At 50.1% G+C, this 16,302-nt stretch overlaps 1 protein-coding gene across 1 annotated transcript in view; it reads left to right on the top strand.

Moving 5' to 3' along the window:
* Positions 1–16,302, top strand: part of LOC103754072 (CUB and sushi domain-containing protein 1) — a 251,808-nt gene that overhangs the window by 104,879 nt on the left and 130,627 nt on the right. The window contains exons 7-10 of the mRNA XM_029963058.1: positions 3,768–3,845; positions 9,949–10,036; positions 11,053–11,177; positions 13,316–13,437. Coding sequence (XP_029818918.1) covers positions 3,768–3,845; positions 9,949–10,036; positions 11,053–11,177; positions 13,316–13,437 — 413 coding nt within the window. The remainder of the gene's footprint in view (positions 1–3,767; positions 3,846–9,948; positions 10,037–11,052; positions 11,178–13,315; positions 13,438–16,302) is intronic.

The raw sequence follows: 16,302 nt of genomic DNA, 5'->3' as shown, positions 1-16,302 counted from the left end.
CCATCTCCCAAAGGTGCCCTGTGCCTGCAGGGGTAAGGACATGAGCTAGAAGTGCCTGTCAGGTGAGGTGGCAGCACAGCCAGGTGTCCCCTGTCCCCCCCGGCAGCTGGAAGTGCAGGGATGGAGAAGCTGCTGAGCTGGGAATGGTGCAGGGGAGATGTGGGTGATGCTCTGGCTGCTGCTCTCCCTCCCTGCACGTGTTTTCTTGCAGGAGTTGGACCCCAAAGTGCTTTTTAGCTTATTGTTACCAACACATAATTGCCCATCCCCTTCCCCTCCTGTCCTGCCCCTCCAGGAGATGGGTGGGGTGAGCTCCAGCCCGGGGCAGGGGGCAGATCCCAGCAGAGCTGTCACCTTTACAGGGGCTGGTGGACTCTCTGTCCTACCTGTGCACCACAGAAATGGCTTTTTGAGGCTCTCACAGAACCATGGAATGGTTCAGGTTGGAAGGGACCTCAAAGCTCGTCCCATCCCACCCCCTTCCACACCTCCCACAGGTTGGTGCCAGCCCCACCCAGCTGGGTATGGACCAGTTAGGGATTTATGGGCTTCATTTTTGGCACATCTTCCACTCTTCACCTCGGATCACACCTCTGTGTGATCCCCACAGGGCTTCTGGCTCTCCTTGGACAACCTGTGGAGCCTCCTCTGGGCAATCCCGTGGCAGGGACAGGGAAATCCTGGTGCTTGTGCAGGTTCTGATTCCTGGAGAGCCATTCCATAGGTTGGCTAAGAGAAAATTCTCCAAACAGTTGATTTGAGGGTGATTTTCTTCACCCCCAATGTAAGGACCCCTGTGAACAAGCTGTCTATTTTTTAGTATCCCAGGTGATGGTAAAACATCCCAGGGAGAGGAGGAAAAACTCAGGCAGGCCTGTATTTAACAGCAATCCCCCAGCAAGGAGAACAGAGATTCCTGGAATAGATTTTTTTTGTTGTTGTTATTATTATTTTTTTTTTTACTGAAATGCTGTTTTCCAAAATTAAAAATAAATAAACATGTTCTTAAATTCTCATTTAGAGCAACATGAAACGCTTTAAAAGAAACCCCCCCTGACTGGCTGCTCGCTGGAAAAAGCTTTGTAATGTCATCTCTCAAGTTTGACAAGGATGCTGAGTATTCCATTAGATCTTATTGGATGTGTGTGAGCAGCAAAACCCTGCAGAAAACAGAAGTTTCTGTTCATCCAATTATCCTGACACAGCCCTTTGTAGTACTGCTCCACATTCTGACTTATAAACAAAACAGATTTTCAAATACCAGATTTTTTGAGGACAGAGAGCAGGAGAACTGCTCTTATTTATTTATTTATTTTTTTCCCCTAAAGCGAGTGCTGCTGGATTGTGCCTTGTTTAATCTAAATTTTGAGTCATTTGTGAAGCTTGGCTTTCATCATGCTGCAAACAAAATGAAGGATTAAGGGGAGAGGGTGCAGAGATCTCTCTTGATCAGTTGGATTTGGAAGGGACACGATGCAATTAGGGGAGAAGATGCTTCCTGGGTTTTAGTCCCGGGCAAAGCAAGCACAATCCCAAATCCAGCAGTCCTGGGTTCTGGATTTGGGATTCTGCTTGGTAATGAGTGTCTGGTGTGTGCTGCTCCTTTTCATTAGTGCTGGAATTTTGGAGCCTTAGGCCCAGCTTTGGAGGGGGGTGTTTGTCACCTGGCAGGGCTGAACATGGGGCAGCTTTGGTTGTCAGGAACTCTCCATGCCTTGGAGAAGCCAGGGAATGGTGTGGGTTGGAAGGGACCTCAAGGACCATCTTGTTCCACCCCTTTCTGCTGGATTTGGGATGTTCAGTTGAGCAGTTGGGGTGTCCTGAGCCTGGAAGGGCCCTCAAGGACGATCTTGTTCCACTCCCTTCTGCTGGATTTGGGCAGTTGGGGTGTCCTGACCCTGGAAGGGACCCCAAGGACCATCTTGTTCCACTCCCTTCTGCTGGATTTGGGATGTTCAGCACTAGGGGAATGCTGGAGCTGGGCAGTTGGGGTGTCCTGACCCTGCCAGGGCTGTGTTACCCCCCCCCTCAGCCCCAGCCCCAGCCCTGGGAGGGGGCACCAGTGCTTGGCATCTTTGCCTGTCCCCTGAGGCTGCAGGTCCCCTCCATCAGACCCTGTGCTGTGCCAAGGGTGGGTTGGCACAAACATTCCTCTGGACAAAGGGACTTGGCAGTGGGAAGTTGTGGAGGATGTAAAAATGGGGATTATTTTTGGAAAGCTGCTCCCCCACTGCTCGTGCCCCAAAGCAGTGGATTAGACCCTGTAAAATCACCCCAGCACATCCTGCAGCAGCTCAAATTTATCCTTGGATGCTCAGACTTGGCTGGGTTTTATTGGCTGGAACTGCAGGGTTGTCCCTGTGCTTGCTTGGAAAGGACTGCACTGTTCTGCAGGATAACCTGGTTGAGGCAGAAATAGGGGGTTTTGCCCCAGAAATGTGAGTTTTGGCAGCCCCCTGTCCTTTCTGTGGCCCCTTGATGGCAGATTTGTTAAAAACCTCGAGGTCAGGCTGCAAACACCCCGTGACCTGCAGGACTCTGGGGATCTCTGGGGCATCCTGAGACCTTCTACTCCCCTCCTGCTGCATTTGCAGGTGGATTTAGAGTCAAAAGAAACAAGTGTTAGATTCCCTTTGATAGTGGCCTGCTGTTAATTAGTGTTCTCCTCTTAAATTAAAAATTAGACAACCCCCCTGCACAGTCTGAACATACCAATGCTGGTAAGAAAGATGTGACTTTTCCTCATGAATATTTTTTTAAGCTGGTGCAGGGGGCTGAGTTTGAAGTTCTCCCTGCTTTATTTAAAGAGAAAGCAAAAAGCTGTGAGCAAATGATGAATGAAAAGCTCCCATCCAGCCTCTCTCTCTCTCTCTCAAAGCACTGCCCCAAGTTGAGCTTCAAGAAGTGACAATCCACAGCTCCCTGTCTGAAGCTCCCTGTGAACAGATGTTCCAAACAGGCTGGTTTTTAAGCAAAAAAAAAAAAATAATAAAATGGCATGATTAAAAAAAAAAAAAACCCTTGTTAGTGACAGGGGTAATTCTTCCTGACAGCTTTGTCTCTGGAATGTGCTAATTTAGGGATGAAAGGATGACAAGAGGAAGATAAAGAGGGGAGAGCAGTTTGAAGTGGGAGATGGGCTGGTTTGCTCCAGGAAAAGGCTCCTGGAAGGGATTTTGGATGTTGTGCTTCCTGCTGGGAGGTTGTTCCCGTTGGACCTTGGGCACAGTCACCATCCAGCTCTTCCTGTGGCTGTTCATGGTGGATTTACCCTTCTCTTTGCCAATAATATGGTTTTTTTGAGTTTTTTTCCTGCTGTTTTGCTGCCTTTTTGAGCCTAACACCCCCCCAGGCCATATTTAGAGTTCATGGAAGCAGAGAGTGGCTTTGCTGTGTGATGTATCCATGGAAAACTGGGTGGAACTCACTGAGCATTTCCCTCTGAGGATCCCTGAAGTTTCTCAGGGCTTCCCTTTTGCCTCTCCCCCATCTGTGGTGTGTTAATGGTGTGCTTGCAGAGGGATGGGGAGTTCAGCCCCTGTTTTTATCTTCAAATAAAAGCTCTCCAAGGCCACCAATCCAGCCCTAACACGGTGAATGAAAGGGTCCCTCCTGGTTTGGGGGGTCAGGGTGAGTTGTGTCAGCCAAGGGAAGGATGCAGGGGGTGGGTGATGTACAAGTGTCTCCTCATTTTCTTTTTAACTAATCCCTGCTGCTCAGCTAAACCTTTTCCTTGTCTTTCCTCTGTTTTCCATCTGTCCCTGCAGTCAAAAAGCAAATGGAGCTCAAGTCCAGGGGGGTGAAGCTCATGCCCAGCAAGGACAACAACCAGAAGACATCAGTGTGTAAGTTTTTTGGCTCTTCCTTCTCTGTCTTTTCGTATAAATGATCTCCTTGAACATTTCATTTGACTTCCAGTAATCTCTAAAACTTTGTCGTGGTGCTTCTCCCTCTCTTCCCTCCCCATTACTGCATCACTTCCTCCCAGTGCTCTGCTCACAAGCATTTACTAACTCCTCAGAGTGGCCTGGAGGGGACTGGGGGGTGTGTGTGGAATATTTATATGGAATATATACTGTATTCTGCTGATCAATGACAGCCTTTTAGTGTGGAAAGTGTCCAGCTGGAAAGAACTTGGAAAACTGAGTTAATGTTGCTGTAAAATTAGGAGTAGGGATAAAGAACAGCACCAAGAAGACCTTTCAGCAAGCCTGCAGAGATGGCAGCAGGCTCTTTCTCTTTCTATTTGAATTTTATTCAGTTGTCCCTGCAGAAAAATCGTGACATTGCTGGGCTTGTACCACTGATTTTTGGGTCTCTGTTCCAGTGGCTGTGTTAGGGTGGTGTGTCAGTGTGTCCCCCTGGCAGGAGGGGGATCCTTTAGGTCCATCCATCTTTCCATCAGGTTCTTCTCAAAGCAGAAGCAAAACTCAGAGTTTCTTCCCGTGTGTGACTCTGGATGGACCTTCGGGCTCCTGAGGGGACCCTGAGGTGGAACAGGAGGGATCTGAATTAATTAATAAAGTTAATATTTTATATGAATTCGAATGGGAGCAGAGTGGAACATGTTTTTCCCTCAGTTTTTAGGGGAGAGGGTGGAGTTGCTCGTGTTGTTGCACAGTCCATGGCATTTCACTGGGTTGGATTTTGGATACAAAAACCTGAGTTAAGAAACGACGAGCTGGGTTTGGAACGTGCTTTGCTGTCTGTCTGCAGTGAGAGTGGCTCACCTGAGAGTGCTTTTAGTCTCTGGTTTTTCCAGGAGCAAGGCCCAACAAGGCAAATAATAACAGGAGGCTGTGAATTGCCCAAAAAACCTCCAGAGCAGAAAATGTCGGGGGGTGTTTAGAGGGAGTGGATTCGATTTTTAAGGAAAAACTCGGTGTGCAAGATGTTCCTGGCTGGGTGATTTATGCTTTGCCAAGAAGAGTTTAATTGTAATGAACATTCCAGTTCACTTAAACTGAGTATGATATTCAGTTGGAAAACACCACTGGCTCTGTGTGGAGACAGAGGGATGTGTTTGGAGTGGGGGGTCTGATGTCTTGGACGTGGGGAATGTGGGGAAGGGGATGACAAATGCCAGCCTGGCTTCGAGTCTTTAGTTGACAGAATTACTCTGGTGTTAAGAATATGTAGGATTCCCATTTCTCTTTCCCAGGAATGCTCAGCTGCTTCCCTGGAGCAGTTTTTACCCGTTTCTAACTCGCTGTGTGGGCTCTGGGAATGGTGCTGAGGTGGAGCAGGAGACAGCAGTGAACCCTCTGTCCCAGTCCTGCCTCTGCCCAGCTCATCCTCACCTGCCAGAGCAGCTCCAGAGCTGCCAGCTCAGCATCCTGTGAGTGCTGATCCCATCCTGGAGATCAACCCCAGCTCAGCATCCTGTGAGTGCTGATCCCATCCTGGGGATCAACCCCAGAGCTGGGAGGCACCTCAGCATCCTGTCAGTGCTGATCCCATCCTGGAGATCAACCCCAGAGCTGCCAGCTCAGCATCCTGTGCAGAGCTGATCCCATCCTGGGGGGATCAACCCCAGAGCAGCTCCAGAACTGCCAGCTTAGCATCCTGTGAATGCTGATCCCATCCTGGGGGGATCAACCCCAGCTCAGCATCCTGTGAGTGCTGATCCCATCCTGGGGATCAACCCCAGCTCAGCATCCTGTGAGTGCTGATCCCATCCTGGGGGGATCAACCCCAGCTCAGCATCCTGTGAGTGCTGATCCCATCCTGGGGGGATCAACCCCAGCTCAGCATCCTGTGAGTGCTGATCCCACCCTGAGGATCAACCCCAGAGCAGGGAGGCAGCTCAGCCCCAGAGCTGCCAAGCTGTCCTGGTGTAGATGGTGCCAGTGGCCCAGACTCTGCCCATCCCCACCCCCCTGGTGCCTCCAGCCCCCTCCCTGTGCCCCTGGATTGCCAGCCCTGATTAACCTCTATCTCCCACGGCCTCCTGCTCTCCCCTGCTCCCACAGGGAATGTTCCAGCTGCAGGAGTGCTGATTCCAGGGAAGATGCCGCCAGGAAATGGTGCTTTTTTCTCTCAGCAGAAGGAGCCCAGAGTGTTATCTGCTCCTTTCCCCTGGTGGCTCTGATTTGCATGGTTGGCTGTGCCACTTCCACGAGGCTGCCTCCCAGAGAACTGTGCAGGTGGGACGGGCTGATAAAGGTCACTGAGGGTTGCTGGAGTTGCTCTGGCTCAAATACAAGAAATTTAGGAATGCCTGTGTCTCTTGGTGACAGCTCTGCCAGGGAATCACAGGGTCATTAAGGCTGGAAAAGAAAAGATCTCTGGGATCTCATCAAGTCCAACCTCCAAGTCTGGGCTTTACTCTCAGTTATTCCCTTTGCATCTGCCCCAAAATCCTGCCTGGCAGAGTCTCTTCTTAAAACCCTGCAGGTCACAGAGGGTTTGGGTTTGGCTGGGTGGACACTGGGGTTGGGGTCACCTGGCCAGGGTAAACCCTTGTGTTTTGTGGGTCTGAATGGAGGCAAAACTCAGTCACATCACAAGTGCTGGTGCTGTTTGAGGGGTAAAAACCCCACATAAAACTCTGGAATTTTGGGGGGAGGCGCTTCCTGTGTTCAGCTGTAGTCAAATGTGTTTATTTGGGATTGTAATCAAGTGCCTTGTGCTGTTCACCATCCCTGAAATTATTTGGACATCTCCCTTTAACCACTTTTAGAGGCAAAATAACACAGCTCTGGAGGCTGAGAGAGAAGAAATAGTTTTTAGTTTTAGGTTGTGTTTGGGAGGCTGTTTCTGTTCCTGTTTCTGTTCCTGCACACGGGGTGTAAATGGGGACACTCCAGTGGGAAAAACATGGCATTTGTTCTTAAAAAACAGCACCAAAGTTGCTTTTGTGACCTTTGAGGTGCTTTTGTGACCTCTGAGGGAGGCCCCCCCTGAACAGGCACTGCTGGGGGGGACTGGGAGGGCTGGGATGGAGGAGTGAAAGTTCTGTGCACCTTCAGATCGGTCAAAATCCGTTTTAAATGTGCATTTGGGAGGGGTTGGAGCAGTTTTAGGTCTCAGCCAAGTGTGTGAAGTTCTGGGTCGTTGCAGCAAGGCTGCTTTGGCATCAGGTGGCGGGGGGTAGTTCATGTTTTATATTCCTAAATTCAGTAAAAACTTGTCCCTTAGGGGTGTTTCAGTGAACTTGGTTAACCTGGGAGGGAACCAAGGAAGGTTCTGAGTTCCTTTAAAACAGATTTTTAAGAGTAAATTCCTGTGGCAAAAAAAAAGAACAATCAGGAACTGGCTGTCGTCGAATTCACGGTGGGAAAAGCTGCTGGAAAAAAATCAGGAGGAGAACCAAGGGGTGGAAAACGAGTTCCAGGGTTTGGGGGAGAGAAAATCCTGGAGTTTATTATGTAGAAATGGAACAGTTCATCCCAGCTGGTGAGAGCCATTGTTTTTCCAGTGACCTTGAAGGATTCCTGTGCTGGGAACAGCCCAGCAGGGATCAGTCAGAGCTTGAGGAAGGTGAACACAGGGCTGACAGTTCTCAGCATGACAAATCTGCTTCCTAACCCCTGAGTTAGTTGTGTGCCTGAAACAAAAGGGAGAGAACAAAAGTTTCCTGTAAGTGACCATCTAATCCATCTTCTTTCCTTTCTCTTTCCTTCACACTAGCAAGGAGAATCCCATGATATGGAGATATCTTTCCTTTCCCCCTTGCTCAGCTTTTATCTTATCTGTTCTCTGCTTTATCTACAAGTGTTCTGGAGGTGTTAATAAATCTCCAGCTAACAAGAGATTAACTGGTTTTAGCCTTCAGAAGTGTGACTGGCAGCTGACAACCTGTTTTTGCTGGTCATCTGCAGCTCTGGGTCCTCCCAGGGCTCTGAGTGAGAGGTTATCAAATATGGGAATGAATAACTGGCTGTGAGAGTGCAGAGTAAACCACCCAGTGGGGTGGAAAGGGTTGTCTGGGGGGGGTTGTTGACCACAGGAGGAAGGATTTGCTGTGGGCAGGGGGTTTGTTGTGCCAGAAGAGCACCCAGAGCTCGCTGCAGGGTGTCTGTGTGTGTTCCAGGGGGGGATTCTTCGGGGGGGATTTTTACTCTGGGCAAGGTACAGGAGGAAGATGAGAAGTCTCAGCACTTCCACGTGGCCTTGTGGTGTCCAGCCTTAGCCTGGAGGGTTGGTTTGGCTGGGTTTGTGCCCAGGGGTCACATTTGGGGGTGGGGGTGTGGGTAGAGACTGAAGACACCCCGTGGAAGTCGGTGCCACCCGAGGACTTTGCTGAGCTGACCTTTCATTTTCAGGAGCTGCTGAAAATGTGGGTGTTTGAAGGCAGAGGCTGCTGCTTTCCTTCAGCCTTTGGGGGCCATTCAGAGGTGGCAGCAGTCAGAGGGTTGTGCTGGTTTCATGCTCCCCCCTCCCCACCTGACAGCTTAACATGAGGTCATGAACATGCAGAGGAGGGAAAACAGTCTCTGAGGAACCTGGTTTCCATGAATCCATGTTTCTGCTCCCTTTGTGCCCTCAAACACCCAGAGGAGAGCACAGAGCACCAAGGTGGGGACACCAGAGTGGGAACACCAAGGTGGGAACACAGGGGACAGCCCCATCCCTGCTCCAGCACAGGGTGGGAAGGGAGGGCAGGAGCTAAAAAGGGCCCTTTCAGAACTAAAGGGCACAACATGAGATGTCAGTGCTGAGGAGGAGGCCAGGGGCTGGGATGGTTTTGGCCCAGCAGCAGCAGTTGGGTGCAGACAGAAGCCCTGTCCCGGCGCTCCTCCCCTCCTTGCAGGAACACTTCCATCTCCCAGCTGCAGTCCCTGGCTACTCCAGGTGTAATTACCCACTGGATAATTACATATCTGATGGTCTTGGCTTTCTGTGTGTCCCCCCTGTGCAGTCTGTGCAGACACCCCTCGTGCTTTCTCTCTCTCTCTCTCTCCCCCCTCCTCTGTCCCTGTTCTCCATCTCCTGCCAGGCTCCAGCTCTGGAGCCCACGTGTGTGTCGTGAGGAACGTGCTTTTGTCACTGCTCCATCACCCATCTGGCCCTGGCCTTGGGGGCACTGTGCTGATGCAGCCTGTTGGGAATCAGGATTGGGCTTCCCCCTCGAATCCAGGGATAGGCAGAGGCAGGATGGAAATCGGGGTGTTAGAGATTCACACCAAGGAGTGGTGTGCTTTCCTCGGGTCCTCCCCTTGGTGCCATCAAACTCTGCAGCTTCTGTGGCAAAATGCCCTCTTTGCCCCTTTGGGAGCTGCTGGAATTCCGGGTGGAACTGAGGGTTTTGCCCCCACCCCAAACGCTCGGTCGCGCCTGGGACAGGGCTGGGAACGGGGAGGTGGAGAGTGGAGCTGGAAGGTCTCTCACCCCATGATTTCCATGGTTTCATGGAAACTCCATGGCTCTCGTGGTCCTTGGCAGTTACTCTGAGGTCGCTTCATAAGGTTTCCCACGCTCAGACTTAATTGACTCGCTCTGAACCCCTCGACTGGCATTTCCCCCCCTCCTTTCTGCCTTTTGTTCCGTGCCCGGGTTTTTTTCCCCCCTGGTATCACACACCTGCCTTCCCATGGAGCTGTTTCCTTCCCCTGGCACCGCTGGCTCGGGTGTAGGATGTCACCTGGATGGGTCACAGGTGGCTCTTTTAAATGGGCTGGTTAACTGGGGGTAATTTCGCAGAATCTGGGGAAAAAAAAAACCCCAAACCAACTCTTTTCAGAGGTACTTCTGTAATGGAAAAGAGGGAAAACCGTGTCCCTAGCTGTGGTTTCCTAGAAAACACTTTGCTGTACGAGCTGAGCTGAAATGATTCCAGGGTGTTTGTTTCCAAAGCTGGTTTTTTTTCCCTCACAAAATGGAACACGTTCAGGTTTTTCGAGCTGCCGGTTGCCATTTTTTCTCTCCACATCCACCAAAGACAGTTGATGAAAGAATGTTTCTTTTGCTATTCTGTCTCTGTATGTGCTGTTTTTTGCTTTGTAGTAACTCAGGTTGGTGTGTCCCAGGGACATAATATGTGTCCAGACCCTGGGATTCCAGAGAGAGGCAAAAGAATAGGCAACGATTTTAGGTAAGAACCTTTTCCCTCTGTGGTTTTTTTCTTTTGCATGCTGCCAAAGCTCCTGTTCTGTGCCATGTTTGTGCTCCTTGGCATTCTGGAGTCTGTTTTCTGAGACCATCTGCCCACCTCTAATGTGTCCTCTCTGAAAATCCCTGCCCACGTTAGGGAGGAGGAGAATAAATGTGAATAAATGTGTGTCCCACCTGAGCATCCGGGGTGATCCCTTTGAGTATTTACCCTCTGACAACCCAGGTGTTTAGCCAGGTTGTACAATCCATGTGTGTTGTCATTCCCCCTCTGGTTAAGTGCAGGAAAACTCTCTTGAACAGCCAAAAAAAAAATCACTTTTTAAGCCCTGCCCCGAGAGAGTTTGAGGTGACTGATACAGTTCCTTGTCAGTGAGTGGCTGTGGGACGAGTTAATTGGGGATTTTTTATAAAGTTTCAAACAATGCTGTTATTCCCTTCCAGTTGCAAATGTTCCTTTCCAGTGGGTAGGAGTGACCCAGCCTGTGGTCAGCAATGGGGGATGGATATTTCAGCTTATTTTGCTGCTGGTGGCTCTTTTGGTCACAAAAAGTGCCTTTCAGTTGAACCCGAGTTCTACCAAATTCTGAAATCCAGCAAACTGGTGAGGGTGGAGAAAAGTGAATTCCCAGCAGTCCCTAAATGCCCCAGGATAAAGTCTCCCAGCTGGATTGTGTCTTCTGGGGGAATAAGGAGGGAATAAGGGTGAAAAAGGCAGTGAAGGGGCTGGACCCAAACCCACAGAACCAAGAGCAAACCTCTCAGCAGCAGATAAAGGACATTTTTTTCCCACTTTTTCACATGAGGATGCTGAGCATGTCACCTCCTGGGGCTGTGTGTGTGCTCCCACACGGGATGGCATTCCCAGGAAGGCTGGGATGTGCTGCTGGAGCTCAGCCCCCCGGGGCTGTTCCTGCAGAATTCCCAGGAATGGGGTGGGGCAGAGGGGGCAGAGCTGGGCCAGGAGCTCTGGGAATTCATGTCCTGCTCCCCTGCCAGGTTGGGCTCCAGCATCCAGTTCTCCTGCAACGAGGGCTACGACCTGCAGGGCTCCAGGAGCATCACCTGCAAGAGGGTGAGCGACCTCATCGTGGCCTGGAGCGACCACAGGCCCGTCTGCAGAGGTGAGGAGGCACAAAACTTCCCTGGATTACTGGGATGGGTGGGAAAACCCCTCCCCTCAGGGTCCCCTGGGTGCATCAGCCCAGGTTTGGAGTCCCTGGGTAAGGCTGGGGAAGCCCTGGATGGTTTGGGTTGGGAGGGACCTCAAAGGCCCCTCGTTCCAAGGGAGGGAACAGACCTCCCATTTCTGCCCAGGTTGTCCAACCTGTCCTTGGAGCCTTCCAGGGATGGGGCAGCCACAGCTTCTCTGGGCAACCTGGGCCAGGGCCTCCCCACCCTCCCTTTCCCATTATCCAAGGGTCATCTCTCTATTCCAAGTATTTCCTTTTAGGGGACAAGGAGGAGAAGGGGAAAAGAGTGAAAGCCTGGAATAAAATCTGGAAAAGCAGAGATGGAGGCAGATTTTTTTTTTTTTGAACTGGAACTTGCTGCTCTTGGGCATCCACGTGGGATTTTTGGGCTCTGGTTCCTCAGTGGCATCATCCCGATGGTCCTGTGCCATGAGCCATCCCCCAGTGGAGTTTTCTTTCAGTGGAGGAGTTTTCTTTCAATGGAAAACACACTGATGCCCATTTTGCCCTTGGCCATTTTGTTTTCATTCCTTCTCCAAAGGAGTTCCATGCATAATGTGATATTTGTAATGCTAATAATGAACAACTTGTAATATTTTTAATGAAATCCCTTTAAAGCTCTTAAAGTCATAAATAGGTATTTTTTTTCAGTTCTTTTTTTTTTTTCTTTAATTTCATCTGCAGATTTTTTTCAAGGCTTTGGAATCCCATCTAATTCTTGAAACAAGCCTGGAATAAATTGAATCAGTGTAAGAGGATATTTGGCATAAATATATGACGCTATAAAGGAAATTTATGGTGTCCTCTTGCAAGAGATAAGAAAGGATTTGCCTCTGTTATTGTGTCTCTTTGAATCAACTTAATTTTTTTAACTGCTAATTTTGTGTTGTGCTTTTTTTCCTGTTTGAAAAGTTTTCCATTTGCTCTTTATTTCAGTTCCATTTTCCCTTTGGGTTTCTCTCCAGTTGGGAAATCCCAGTGAACAGGTTTTAACCCCCCTGGGCTGGGAGAATTTCTGATCCCCAGGGATCAAACTTTGAGCCACTGATGGGAGACTTTTTTCAGCTCCCCCATCTACAGCAGGTTCCCTCTGGGAATAATGGGATTTACCTTTTTTTTTTGTTGAGATTAGCTGGGACAGCTCCAGGGTTAGGCAGGAGGGATGTGATTTAGCACCATGGAGAGATGCCCTCAGCTCCTTCCCAACCTGCTCTTGCTTTTCCACATGTTCCCCTGTGTCCCAGCCTGGCCAGGAGATGGTTTTCCGTGTTTTCCTGCAATTTGGAGTGGTGGGGGAAAAAAAAAAGCCTTGCAGATGCCACGTATGCAAATACTTCTCCTTTGAGATTTGAAATAAATTTGAATTTTGAGGCTCCGTCCCGAGAGCAGAGGCAGCTCCAGAGCCAGGATGCTGCTCTTCACATTTCCTGGTGAAATATTCCAGCTAAATATTGCATCAAAGGGATACCACAGGCCAAAATTTCCCTGTTTAAGCACTTTCCAGCTCCTCCTTTACCTGAGATGTTTTTAAGATGCAAAGCTGAGTTGCCATCTCAGTTCTGAGCCCACGGTCGTGTCTGAACGAAACCAGCCTGATAAATACTTAATAATTACATCATAAATTCTTGCCATGCAGTATTTTTTACTTTTTCTTTTTTTTTGATCTGCAAGAAGAAAGGAAAGATGGCTTTTTTTTTTTTTTGAGGGGGGGGACATGAAAAAGGAGCTGCATCTCAGCCAGAATATTCCACGTGGTCGGTTGCGAAATGATTTTCGCGAGGGCTTTAGAAAGAAAAAAAAGAAAGATGAATAAAATAAGAATGATGAATCAAATGGTCTCCAATAAAGTTGGAGAGTGTGAATAAAGTCAGTCTTTATTCATGGTCTCCAGCAAGGTTGGAGAGTGGGTTGTTGTTGGTTGGTTGAAGAGCCCCACAGACAAACCCTCCGACAGACAAATCCTCCATCTCTGCTGCACGAGGGGGGAAAAAGGGGAGTTTTGCCAACAGGGGGTGGTGATTTTGGGGGTTTTGGCTGCAGAGGTCTCACTGTGCTGTCTGTGTCCCCAGCCAGGATGTGTGACACGTACCTGAGGGGGCCCAGCGGGGTCATCACGTCCCCCAACTACCCGGTGCAGTACGACAACAACGCCTACTGCGTGTGGGTCATCACCGCCCTCAACCCCGCCAAGGTGGGTCCTGGGGGGCCTCCTGGGGTGCCTCAGCCAGGGGCAAAAAGGCTCTGCTGCAGGCCCTGGACCAGCAGCATCTCAGCCCCCAAAGGGCAGAGGGTGGGCTGGGGAGGGGGAGCTGTGGGTTCGTCTCCCGCTGTTCGTGCAGTGTTGTTAATTTATGAGCAAGTCCTCTCTGGGGGTGATTCCAGGCTGGAGAGAGCAAGGTCTGACTGCCTTGGCCTGGGAAGGATCAATTCCTTCCCATTTTCCAATGGAATTGCAGTTGAGGGCAGTGCTGGTGGCTCAGCTCTTTCCAGCCCTTCAGTCTCAGCCCGTGTCCCTCCTCCAGATCTGGGTGGGAGCACAAGAACGAAAATGACTTTGCTGTGTGGCTCAAAACACACTTCCCGAGGTGTTATTCCCTGTTATTCCCTGTATTTGCTCTCAGGAGGTGACAGGTCTCATTCCTCTCAGTCCCTGAGTTCCCACCAGCACCACCCTTGTTGGCTCCAGAGGGAATCCTGCAGCCCAGGGCTCTGAGCATCCCAAAGGAGGGAATCCTGCAGCCCAGGGCTCTGAGCATCCCAAAGGAGGGAATCCTGCAGCCCAGGGCTCAGAGCTCCCAGGGTTATTCCCTCAGGGATGTTTTGGACCTGCTGCTGAGCCAAGCAGGGTGTCTCCCAGACGTGTTGCTACCCCAGGACCTTGTCTTTTTTCCTGGGAATTGTTGGGAATTGCTGGCAGTGCCCTGCTGTCACCTCCCCCCCGAGCTCGTGGCTGAAGAACCTGTTGAGTTCCCTCTCAGCTCAAGCCTTTAACAAGCCCAGATCCCTGGTGGATCCTGGTTTTTGTGAGGAACAACCCCCCCTTCCAGCTGCCAGGGAGGTTGGAGCCCAGGCTGGCATTACCCAGCCGTGGTTTGGCTGCCCAGGAGTGCAGGAATGACYCGGATTCTGGGAAAGGGGAGCTTGGAATCAGGATATTCTTCAGTGCTGGCTCATTAGCAGTGATTTGGTGGTTAATGAGCCCCAGGGGGTGGGATGTGCAGTGGAGGACAGGCCACAGCAGCTCTTCCTGCTCAGGTGTCAGCTGTGCTTCCATCCCATGGCTCCTGGGTATCCATTCCCAGGTTATGGAATACTCACCAGCTTGGGCTGGGGAATGTGTGTTTCACTTTATATGTCATTTTTTCTGTGTGTTTGACTTCAAAAATCAGCAACATCCAGTTCTTGTGTGCATAAAACAGACCTCTGGGTTTGGGAAGAAGTNGAGGGAATCCTGCAGCCCAGGGCTCTGAGCATCCCTGGTTATTCCCAAAGGAGGGAATCCTGCAGCCCAGGGCTCTGAGCATCCCAAAGGAGGGAATCCTGCAGCCCAGGGCTCAGAGCTCCCAGGGTTATTCCCTCAGGGATGTTTTGGACCTGCTGCTGAGCCAAGCAGGGTGTCTCCCAGACGTGTTGCTACCCCAGGACCTTGTCTTTTTTCCTGGGAATTGTTGGGAATTGCTGGCAGTGCCCTGCTGTCACCTCCCCCCCGAGCTCGTGGCTGAAGAACCTGTTGAGTTCCCTCTCAGTTCAAGCCTTTAACAAGCCCAGATCCCTGGTGGATCCTGGTTTTTGTGAGGAACAACCCCCCCTTCCAGCTGCCAGGGAGGTTGGAGCCCAGGCTGGCATTACCCAGCCGTGGTTTGGCTGCCCAGGAGTGCAGGAATGACCCGGATTCTGGGAAAGGGGAGCTTGGAATCAGGATATTCTTCAGTGCTGGCTCATTAGCAGTGATTTGGTGGTTAATGAGCCCCAGGGGGTGGGATGTGCAGTGGAGGACAGGCCACAGCAGCTCTTCCTGCTCAGGTGTCAGCTGTGCTTCCATCCCATGGCTCCTGGGTATCCATTCCCAGGTTATGGAATACTCACCAGCTTGGGCTGGGGAATGTGTGTTTTACTTTATATGTCATTTTTTCTGTGTGTTTGACTTCAAAAATCAGCAACATCCAGTTCTTGTGTGCATAAACCAGATCTCTGGGTTTGGGAAGAAGTCGTGGGGAGCTGGATGTGGATGTGGGATACACTTCCAGCTGGGATTCCTGTCACAGACTATGAAGGAGGAGGTGGAAATCATCATCAAAATCCACCCATGGGCCATGTCCAGTATTTCACTGACCCTTCAGGGTGTTGTTTTGTGTTGAATATTCAAGTCTAACCCTCAGCTCTGTTCCTTTGCTGTCGTGCCAGTCTTGGGCCCAAAGTTTTCCAGCTTTTCCATCAGCACTGTGGTGGGATGAGCTTCTCCTCTAAGCTTCCTGGGCAGATTGTCTCCTTTCTCAATGGAATTTCTCCTCAGGGAAAGCTCCTCTTCCCACGTTTGGTTTCTTCTTCAGCTTTTAACCCTGGGTAATAATGAACTGTTAATTAGGAAACAGAATCTGCAGGTCCTGATCCTTTCACAGAGGGGGAGGAAATTGGGAAAATCCATTCATTTTGGTACTTCTCCACCCAGAGCAGAGATTTAACAGCAGCAGGACTGCAGTTTGTGCTCCCTGGGCTGCACATCATAGATTTTAACAGTGAAATATGGCTGGATTGGTTAAACCAACAGCTTTTATGAGCTGTGTGAAGAGACTCCCTTTTCTGCAAAGTGATAACTAGTTAATTAATAATAGCAGTTTTAGAAAGGTTTATAAATTTATAAGTTTATAAAATTTTCTGGTGGTTTTTTTTTTTTTTTTTTCATCCTGGAAGTGGAATTTGCAGGTGGGGAAAAACCTCTCTGTGCCTCTGCAGCAGGGAGGGGTGAGAAGGAAGGGGTTTGGGAAGGCCAAAAGGATAATTCCAGTGTGGATCCCCCATTTCCCAGTGTGGATAAGGGAGGGATTGGGGCTGAATT

The sequence above is a fragment of the Manacus vitellinus genome, unplaced genomic scaffold (assembly GCF_001715985.3).
Source record: "Manacus vitellinus isolate BGI_N305 unplaced genomic scaffold, ASM171598v3 scaffold_52_pilon, whole genome shotgun sequence".
NCBI classification, from domain to species: domain Eukaryota; kingdom Metazoa; phylum Chordata; class Aves; order Passeriformes; family Pipridae; genus Manacus; species Manacus vitellinus.
This window is presented reverse-complemented; position numbering and strand designations above follow the sequence as displayed.